The sequence below is a fragment of the Vigna umbellata genome, chromosome 6, assembly GCF_029865625.1.
Source record: "Vigna umbellata cultivar VRB3 chromosome 6, Vumbellata_1.0, whole genome shotgun sequence".
NCBI lineage: Eukaryota > Viridiplantae > Streptophyta > Magnoliopsida > Fabales > Fabaceae > Vigna > Vigna umbellata.
The window spans coordinates 20,209,326-20,219,939 of NC_142170.1; the positions used below are offsets into that span (position 1 = coordinate 20,209,326).

At 37.4% G+C, this 10,614-nt stretch overlaps 1 protein-coding gene across 1 annotated transcript; it reads right to left on the bottom strand.

The window, feature by feature from the left end:
- Positions 1-5,738: 5,738 nt before the first annotated feature.
- On the bottom strand, positions 5,739-9,216 carry LOC124831698 (putative galacturonosyltransferase 12). Its single transcript, XM_047309349.2, has 6 exons — positions 8,346-9,216; positions 7,751-7,806; positions 7,488-7,643; positions 6,787-7,377; positions 6,390-6,692; positions 5,739-6,302 (listed from the first exon to the last, which is right to left on the bottom strand). Exons 1-6 carry the CDS (start codon positions 8,554-8,556, stop codon positions 6,018-6,020), a joined length of 1,602 nt encoding a protein of 533 aa, XP_047165305.2. The 5' UTR covers positions 8,557-9,216; the 3' UTR covers positions 5,739-6,017.
- Positions 9,217-10,614: the final 1,398 nt, after the last annotated feature.

A 10,614-nucleotide genomic window follows, 5' to 3' on the forward strand; every position in this document is an offset into this window, starting at 1 on the left:
AGAACAAACTCTAGCTGGGGTTCTCACGATAGCCAAACAGGAAGTATGTCCCAAATGGCACCGCTACACAACCCCTCTATTTCTAAGCTACGCTCAGACCCGGGTATAAGGCCCCACTCATGATGTGTATAATGTATGTGTGCAAAGGGAGAATGCAATTGTATACCCCAAACCCTCACCTGCAAAACAACCAGAAGATTCCCAGGCAGATATAACATGTTTTCTACCCTAGGGTTCAATATCCAACAAGCAAATTTATTCACATGCGATTATTCAAATATCAAAGATAGATAAAGAAAAAGGGAAGAAAAACATAAAGAAAAACCACATTGAATTCGCGCATATAGTTAAATGGCTTGACTCTCTAAAAAAGGTCCCTAGTGGAGTCGCCATCTGTCGCAACCGGAATCACGACGGGACGACGATCCAAAAAAGAACGGGTTTTAGAAAAAGAGATTGGAGTCGCCACCATAGTTTATTATGGAAAACTACGGAAAAACCATAAAATGATAAGACACGGTCAACGAAAATCATATTCTGGGTTCGGGAGTCGGTTACACGTAGGGAAGGTGTTATCACCCTACAACGCCTGCCCTAAGGCAGTACCTTTAACTAAATGCACGAATATGATGTGGTTTTCAAAATGTTTAATTATCCCCTAAAATAAAATTCTACATAAACAAAATATATTTTTTAGTTTTTTGGGCCCGACAAGGATTGACCTTGCTCCTACGTATTCTCATTCAAAATGAGAAATCAGGGTTACGTAGTTCTTTTGGAAACTATTTGCAAAGTTTGTTTGGAATTTGTTTGAAAACTTGTTTTGAAATGATTTTGGATTTTTGGGAAGTGAACCTGACAAGGGCTAACCTTGCTCCTACGTATCTCCACTTTTGATGGAGAATCAAGGATCACGTAGTTATGGGAGAGAAATTGTTTGTTGTTTGAAAATGTGGATGCTTTTAGCTTTTGAAGATTTTATATATTTTTTGATATTTTCGAGAAAAAAGAGGGTAATGAGTACTAGGCCGACGCGGACGGTCACACGAGTACTCATACCTTTAGAATGATATTTAAATACTTTTAATTATTTTTTAAAAGAGAAATAACGATATTAAGCACTAGGACGATGCGAACGATCAACACGAGCACTCATACCGTTATCTACTTATCTAGGAAGACTTGAAAGTATTGAGTGCTAGGCTGATGCGGACGATCGCACGAGCACTCATACCATTATTTAATTTTTAGATTGAAGATATTAAGTACTAGGCTGATGCGTACGATCGCACGAGTACTTATACCATTTAATTTTTTAAGATAGAAGATATTAAGTACTAGGCTGATGCGGACGATCGCACGAGTACTTATACCATTATTTAAATTTTTTAAGATTGAAGATATTAAGTACTAGGCTGATGCGGACGATCGCACGAGTACTTATACCATCATTATTTAAATAAGAGAGAAAGGTATTGAACACAAGGACGATGCGGACGACCACACGAGTGTTCAACCTTTAAAACATATTTGGTTATTTTTATTAAAAGAAAGGGAAAAATTTTTTTAGCACAAGGACGACGCTAGCGGTCACACGTGTGCTTAATCTTTAAAACATATTTTGGTTATTATTTTTTTATAAGAAAGAGAAAAGGTCTCTAGCACAAGGACGACGCGAGCAGTCACACGTGTGCTTAACCTTTGAAACATTATTTTTGTTATTTTTTATAAGAAAGAAGAAAAGGTTTTTAGCACAAGGACGACGCGAGCGGTCACACGTGTGCTTAACCTTTAAAACGTATATTTTTTGTAATTTTATTTAAAAAGAAGAAAAGGTTTTTAGCACCGAGCGGTCACACGTGTGCTTAACCTTTAAAACGTATATTTTTTGTAATTTTATTTAAAAAGAAGAAAAGGTTTTTAGCACAAGGACGACGCGAGCGGTCACACGTGTGCTTAACCTTTAAAACATATATTTTTTGTAATTTTATTTAAAAAAGAAGAAAAGGTTTTTAGCACAAGGACGACGCGAGCGGTCACACGTGTGCTTAACCTTCAAAATATATTTTTTGTTATTATTATTATTTTTTATTATTTTTTATTATCGTCTTTTTTCGTGTTTAAAGTGCAACAAATAAACCAAAATAAAAATAAAAGACAAGATCTAGGAGTGGGGTTATCATACAAAGGGGTTACATACAGTAAAAACTAATAACCAAACAAATACTAATAAAAATAAAGAAACAAAAGCATAAAAATGAAGCAAGAGAAACAACCCAACAAGAATACGGGTGTAGAGATTAAAAACCAGAGGTGCGGAGTAAAGTTGAGGCTCTTTAGTTTGGGCCAAAACCTTTTTTCTCCAACTTTGTATCTGTCAGGGGTGTAAGGATGAAACTGGAGGTGCATCTCGAAATAGTGTGCACAGGCCCAATTCTTCTTTTACTTTTGTTTGCAGAAACAGAATGGGCTGAAGCCCAAAACGGAACAGGGGTGGGAGTGGGCAGTGGGGGTGCGCTACGTAATTCTTGGCCTAGGCCCAAAGCTTCTTTACTCAGAAACTCATTAGGGGTTCTTCTTCCTTCCTCTCATTTTATCACTTGCATTCAACATCCAAGATCCAAGTCTCTCCCTCACATACTCGCTCCACCACTCAAGCACCCACTTCATCCCATAGCCTCGCCGGCGACACCGAACGCCACCGGATCCACTGCCGGTCGCGGCGCCACCACCTTCTCTCCCTCTTCTCCGTTCGAAAACGGCAACCCAAGGAGGGGTTTGCTTCTTCTACACGTGCGCCGCCACCTCCGCCAAGACCGGCCGCCGCCAGTGCGCCTATGGCTGCCTTAGATCTTGCCAGTTGTCGCGCCAAGCCCTCGCTCCTCTACCTCCCTCCTTCTCTTCTCCGCTACTGTCGCCGCCACCTTAGCGGCACGCTTCACAGACTCAAACTCTTCCATGGCTATATCAAAACTTTGCGTAGGAAATCTTGAGGGTTGGAGTTAGGTTGAGAGTTGAGACGAATGGGTTTTGTTGATGACTGTGTTGAGTGGGGGAAGGATGATTGGGTTCCGAGGATGGGAGAAAAGAGAGGAGAAGAAAGGGTTTTGTGATGGTGAATGGTGGTGCTGGGGATTTCACGGTGATGATGCGGGAGGTGGTATCCCGTGGGGAAGACGAGATGGATGTTGGCTGGGAGGTAAGGATGAAGATGGGGTGGCGAGCAAAAAGGGAATTGTGTCAATGTGCTTGAGATCAAATGTTGGAGGTGAAAACGAAGAGGGAAGGGACGAAGATGATAGATGTTGGCCGTGGGTGTTGGATATGAAGATGATGATATTGGAGATGGTGTTTGCTTGGAGAGGATCCTGATAAGATTAGATCTGAGGAAGAAACAGAAGGTAGTGTGAGGAAGTGTGTGAATATGGAGGATGGGTTGAGGTGGTGATTGGTCGGGAAGTGGTGGTTGTCGTCGGAGTGAGTAAAATCTAGAGAGGAGCTCGGTTGAGAGAAGAAAACCTAAACAGCGACGCAGCGCGGTGGTGTAATTGGAGAGAGTGAGACGTGAGAGGAGGAGAGAAAAATTGGATTGGTTGGGAGGGCCGAGTTGCGTTGGTTAGTAGGTGTTGATGAGAGAATGGACGAGTGATCTCTTTTGGCTTAAGGGACCAAGAAAAATCAGTGGATGTGTGTGATGTTTGTTAGGGTGGTTACGGGTCAGAGGAGCAGAGGGGTGGAGAGCTAGGGAGCGTGTGTCAGTATGCGTGAGGGAGGAACATTTTCTCTTTTTTTTTTTTTTTTCTTTTTCAGAATTGGGTGCGAGTGTACCTGGGCGTGTCCTACTTCCTTTTTTTTCTTTTTCTTTTGTTTTCTTTTTTTTTTCTTTTTTTTTAAATAATAATATAGAAAATCAAATCAAATAATAAAAAAAACAAAATAAAATAATAATAAAAACAGAATTAAAATTATATAAAAAAACATAAAATAAAATAAGATACAATAAAAAAGAAAGACCTATATTATTTAGTTATCCGGACGAAATTGGGTGTTGACAATCACTGAGATTGTAGGTTCAACTAAACTAGTGGTCCCTCTATCAACAATCTCAACACTCCCTCATCTCATGGAAGTCAAAGACATAAAGTACTGTTTCGAGATCCTCAACAGAAGCTGAGTATCATGCTCTCGCTGCCACCATATGTGAAATATAGTGGCTTCACTACCTTTTACAAGATCTTTACATTCAACCTACTGCTACCGTTGTTCTCTACTGCGACAACAACTCTGTTATGCATATAGCACACAACCAGAGTTTCCACGAACGGACCAAACACATTGAACTAGATTGTCATGTTGTGATAGAGAAGATTCAAGCGAAACTTCTACATCTCCTCCCTATTCGATGGAAGAATAGCTCGCCGATATTTTTACTAAGTTTCCTCACCGTGTTCGTTTCAAATTTATCATCCCCAAGCTTGGATTAGTCAATATACACCATCCAGCTTGAGGGGAGGCTATCGACGTTCAATGTTTTAGGTTGATTGGTCCTCAATAGGAGTAATTGGTTGTTAGGGTTAGTTTTTCATTTATGAGATAGGGTTTTTCTACCAAAATCCCTCTTTTCTCTGCGTTTTAGGAACCCTATATATTTAGGTTCCTTCCCCCCTTTTTCTCTTCTTGTACAATATATAGAAATATTATTGAATGTTAAAATACTTACCTTTCTCTGCCACTTCTTCTTCTCCTGTGTCTTGCTGTCTCTCTTTCTCTGCACCTTGCTTCATCCTCTCCAGGAAACGTGTTTCTGCCATGGAGGTCTTCAAAGCCTTCGCTGCTTCCCCACGTGAGTCTCTCTTCACGTTTTATCCTGTATGCTACTTTAATAGAGGGAAAAGCTAGCCACACACCCTCGTCTTTATTTCCTTCCATATTCACTCAAATCAACAAATGCAAACAAGGACAATCATCGCTCTTATTTTTGTGTGAACAATGCATAACTAGAAGCACATAGGCTATATCCAAACAACTTTCCTTTTCCCTCTTTTCTTTCCCTTTCCATCACCTCCTCAATCCAAACAATATACAAAGCCTTATAGTGGGTTTGAATCCAATGGATTACTATTCACACAAACGAATGTAAAGAAGAAGAAAGTTCAAAATTCAATGTACACACAGAAAAATGTTAAGACACCAAAATCAAGATATAACTTTAATATCTCAACTTTCGTGCAATTTAGAGTAGATTTGCGAAGAAAATATCATAATCCATTATAATTTTAACGTAATTGAATATGTTAAAATGTGTATAAATATTTTATGTTTATTTCAACCCTCATAGAACTATAACATAACTAAACAATAAGTTCGAGACTTTGGGGGTAAACTGTGTCAAATTTGACTGCAGGAGTTCAGGTTTGTTCTAGTCATAGTTGACGCAGTCCCAACAATATTATAATATATAAAACGTTCTAATTTAAATGCCAAACGTGGATTAACATTAGGAAAGAATAAATAGTGTTATGACAAAAGAACTATATATATTTATTTTTGAAATGAAAATATAATTTTTATACGGACGAATTCTAATTTCATTTCAAAAAACTTATAATAGCATAGAACATGCTACAAATGTGACTAGAGGTCACCTTTTGAAAAAGATTTTTCAGTGGTCTTTACCTGTCTCCTCGAAAAGTTTTATTTCTTCATTTAGCATCTTAATCCAATAAGTGCCCTGTTCGTTTTCCAAAGAACTGCATTTTCTTATATATATGATCTAATACTCATACTTACATTGCGAATTGAAGAGAAAAAGAATTTCAACTGAATAGTTAAAAAGGAAAATTGAAACAAAAGCGTGCATCTTTCCAAGTAGCCCATAGATTGTTGTCTTCCCACTTCTTTGTGGTGGTGGAAGGGCACATGCTTTGAAGAAGTCCTCTCATTTCCATCTTCTTCTATATGCAAATACCATTCATTCCACCCATCAAAAAAAGCCATTTTTTTTCTCATGATCAAAGTTACAATGCCTTGATATGGCAGCTCTTTATGAAGTAATCTGAGAAGTCAATGTATTTAGTCCACAATGGCCTTAGATGAGGAAAAGCTATATCTAGCCATGGCTTTGCCCTGCCATTGAAATGGATGACACCAGCACCCTTAGCATCAGCAAAACTTGTACTTTCCTGATATCCCAATCCCAGCATGTGCCAGAAAGGATCAATACTGTGGACATGACCATGGAATGCTATTAATCCAGGTGGTAATGTCCCTAGCTGCCACAAACTGAGGTCTGATTTTATATTCTGCATAAAACATAACACAAATTACGTGTTATTATACTATGTTTTTCCAAAATGGGGACTGAAATTTAGTTTTTAACATATCAATACCTGCTCAACCCAGTAATGGTATGTAGAGCTTATATTGGTCTTCCTCCAAGCATCAAGGTCGAAAATGTTCATGCCATAAGCCCAAGCACATTCATTGGGATCAAAGTTTTGGGATATTAAAGGGTGTGAGAAGTTCAAATAGCTTTTCAACCTCTTTGACATAACATACTTATCTTCTCCACTGCATGTTTCTACTGCTCCATTGACTTTTCCATTCATGTCAATGTCCCACAGAGGTGAAAGATCAGTTTGTACCACAATGTCATCGTCCAGGAAGACCACCTTTCTAAGGCTTGAGAACAGCTGCATTGAAAAATGTATTATGGCAGTAAACATCATCACAGGAAAAAGGTAAACATACAAAAAGAACTTTTCTTCATGATTCCATCACTTTTACCTCTGGAAGATGTATGCGAATGTGATTCATTACTGAATTATACTTAGGACTAAGTGTTTGCAGCTTTGCTGCAATTGCTCTAGGCTTCTCAGTAGTATTTGCAACAATAGCTGATGATCCTCCTCGAAACTGTGATCTCACATTTTGATCTTTTTCCATTGCTTCCAGCACAGGCACCTTTCCCTTTGTAAACCAATCGAAGTGGTGCAGTGCCTTGACTTCAATTATGGCAGGTGATAAAGGGTGCAAGGAGAACCAAGCTTGCATGGGATAGTAAGTCTTTCTGTCTGTAATTACGTGCAGAACAACCTTCTGAGGTCGCAAACTGTTGCGAACAAGTGATGTTGCAACCACAGAGGCAGCGAGCACATTGTCGGAGGCAAGAACATAGTGAAAGTAGTTGTTGTCAACCAGAGCAGGGACAAGTTCTGCAGAGGGTAGCTGAAGGCGTGCAGCTGCATTGTTGGTGTGCTCATTGGCCAGCTTCAAGCCAAGGCAGTGAAGCTGTTTTGGTATGCTGCTTGATGCTACATGACGATATAAATACTCTTGGATTTTGGCTTCTCTGGTTCTTTGTTCCATAAGGGTCACCTAAGAAAATGTTCAGAATTTAAGTGGGAACTTGAACTTGGAAAGTTGCTACTTTTGTTTTAGATTAGTCTTCTAAATTGCTCTAATTTGAAAGAGTGAGAAAATGGTACCATTTCTCTGAGTTTAATTGCAAATGTCTTGGCATCATATCCACCTTCCTTTATTAGGACCATGAACTCTTCTAAAGTCTGAGGTATATCAGTCCTTTGCTCTAATTCATCTTTTCCAAGAGGTTTGTCTAATATTTTGTATATTACTTCTGGGACCTATCACAAACAAGTGTCATTTTCAGCCACCAATAGATAATTGTGGTCAATTAGTTAACAGATAGATTCACATGACAAATATAATTACTAAGAGTTAAGGACATTACATTTGACTCAAGACTTCTTCCCAAAATCTTTGGCCTCAATTTTTTTCCCAGGCAACCTGCAAACGTTAATCAAAAGGTCATGTACATGCATAAATAAAATACCTGGTGGAATTTATAATTTCTAGACTTCACAGAGTCATGCAGTTGTTTCAAATTCAAAAGGTTGCAGAATGTATCATTATCTTTAGAATTTGATATTTGCAAATTGTTGATTCATACCAAGTTTTGTAACATAGCATCAAAAGAAAATACAGTAGCAGGACACGAGTTTACCCAACAGTAACCAATGATGAATCTTACCACACTAATACAGTGCCAAATACATATTACAAAAGTTCCATTCCAGCAAAGGAAAATAAATATAGATAAGTATCCAAAATTCCAGTCCTTTAATTTATAGAAGTGCCGTTAATCAATAATCATAAAAAACTTTGAATTCAGCCATAAATATAGCCATTAATAAATCATGAAAAGTTCATGTATGCAGTGATATATTGAAAAATGCAAGCCTCATTCACGGAGTCACATCTTTATTTCTGTTCATGCATGTGTATGTTTTGTAAGTCAGAGAGAGAGAGAGAGGGTGATAATGTACCTATGGAAGAACACTTGTTTTCTCCATCAATGTTATCCACTGCTGTCAGAACAAACACAAACCTAAGAAGGAATGTGAAGAACAAGAGTGAATAGAAGAGCATCCGATAAGATAGCCTCCTTGATGCAACCTTCACTTTGATAAATTCCTTCAACCCTTTTCCCGGAAGCACAGTGACATGCCTCAAACTGGGTGATATCTGTAGCAACATTTTATCCAAAACACAACAAGGCAAGGAAACACCAAAAAGTGGAAACACACCAACACTGCCCGGAGTCCCTCCTCTTCAACCAGTAGTTTTAGTTCTTTTCATTTGACAAAATTCACCATCTGATCAATGACAGTGTTGAAAAAACTTCAAGATCCCACGTCAGGTTATTCTGCAAAAAGGAAGGTTTTTGATGCTGCTCAACGTTGCTATCTTCACCTAACCTTGCTTAGCATTTGGGACAGGCAGCATGTCAATGGGGGTGTTTGAGGCTTTTAATATTGTTGTGGAGGGCTATGAGAGGAGGGGGTTGTTAAGGAGAAAGAGACATAAGACTGAGAAGGACCATGTTGTTTGTTTCAAGTTTCAGTCTATTGACTTGGTTCTCAAGAAGGCAAATTAAGGAAAAAAGGGTAGAAAAATGAACCCAAAAGAAAATAAACAAAAAAAAAAAAACCACGTTGGCGTGTTCTTGGCTTTGCCTCCACACGAAGTTCTTCTGTCTGTTATGCAGAGTTTGGAGTTTGGAGACTATGACAGAACGGAACTTCTACATGGAAAATGACTTCCTCCCTTTCTCTCTCTAGTGTGTGGGGTTCAGGATGTGGTTGTTGGAGTAAAACTTCAGAAAACATTAATTCCATTCCCTGAAGAACAATGAATTTCCAAAAGGGTGGCTCATTCTCATTGGTTTCTGGAATATTGATATCTTGCTGAATCTGATAAACTTTTATTTCTAACCTTGTTTACTTCTGCAGACATTTCTTTTTCTTTTAACAGTTGTTCATATAAATGATCATTTAATATTTAACCAAAGTAGTAATGTATTCATAATTTTTTATTTAACATACAAGAAAAAATGGTTATTTATGCCATTTGTTTATCATAAAGTTACAATAAAAAAAAGAAAGAGTTTACTATTTACAGACGAAAGTTGCTGGTATACTCATAATACTGTCAGTAATGCAGCTGTTTTGGTATTATCCATGGTTACATCAATATCAGTGACCGAAAGTTATCAGTATTGTTTTCAGTTACATAGATTAAAATATTTGTCTGACTAGTTAAACTTCTCTTTATCCAATTCAAAATTCTGTCCAACTAAACTAATTAAATTTAAATTCGAGTGAAATATATCAGATGGTATTTTAAGATAATGTACTAATAATAAAAGAAATATAAAATTGAATTTTAAGGTACATTTTACCCTCTTGAAAAACTATATTGTAAATTAATATCATTATAAATGTTTTACAATACTGTAAAATACTAAATCAAATTAGGACAATCCTATTTATCTTAATTTTACACTAAATCTAATTTAAAACTTAAATTAATCACAGTTCAAGTTGGATTAATGAACAAATATTTTTAAAAAAACATTGTTTTCAAAATAAAGAAAATATAGGAGAAGCATTAGGAATGATGTCACACTGATAATCTTGGAGGGGTAGGCAAAAAAAGTCACTGTCTATTAGAAAGTGAGTTTTTAAGTCTAACTCAATCCTACAAAACTGGTTTATATGGTGAGGTATGCACCTGTCATAAGAAAATTAATTCTTGATCACGTTCTTCCACAACCAATTATATTACTATCAAGATCTTCATCTTCTACCTTTCATTTTTGGCTTTCCTACAATTTATTCTCCTTCTATGGCTTCTTCCTCTGTTACTCTCGCATAGTTATGTTTCATGTTTTGAATTTGCTTTCTAGGGTTTTCAATGAGAAACAATTGGGTGATTTAATCACTCATAGCCTTGGATTGATTTTTTGAGGAATCTAGAGGAGTTTCCGGATATTCAGGTTGTGAAATTTTGTCCAATTTGAAGTTGTGAAATTCAATGGCTTCTGCAGTTGTTCCTTCTTCTAATAATTCTCAGGTACAATCACATTCCTCAACTCTAGGACTTTCTCAAGAGCAAATCCATGGTCTATTGGCACTTCTTCCTCAATCTAATCCTACAGTCACACATTCTACTAGTATAGTGAGTTCTCATAATGTTTCCACTTCTTCTCGGGATCAAGGTAATATTTATTCCAATGGGTTCTAGACACAAGTG

Coding starts and splice junctions, on each gene's coding strand:
- LOC124831698 (XM_047309349.2), bottom strand. CDS start 8,556: ATGTTGCTACAGATATCACCCAGTTTGAGGCATGTCACTGTGCTTCCG. Junction 7,644..7,750: donor GAAGAAGTCTTGAGTCAAAT/GTAATGTCCTTA, acceptor TGTTTGTGATAG/GTCCCAGAAGTAATATACAA. Junction 6,693..6,786: donor TTCGCATACATCTTCCAGAG/GTAAAAGTGATG, acceptor TTTTCAATGCAG/CTGTTCTCAAGCCTTAGAAA.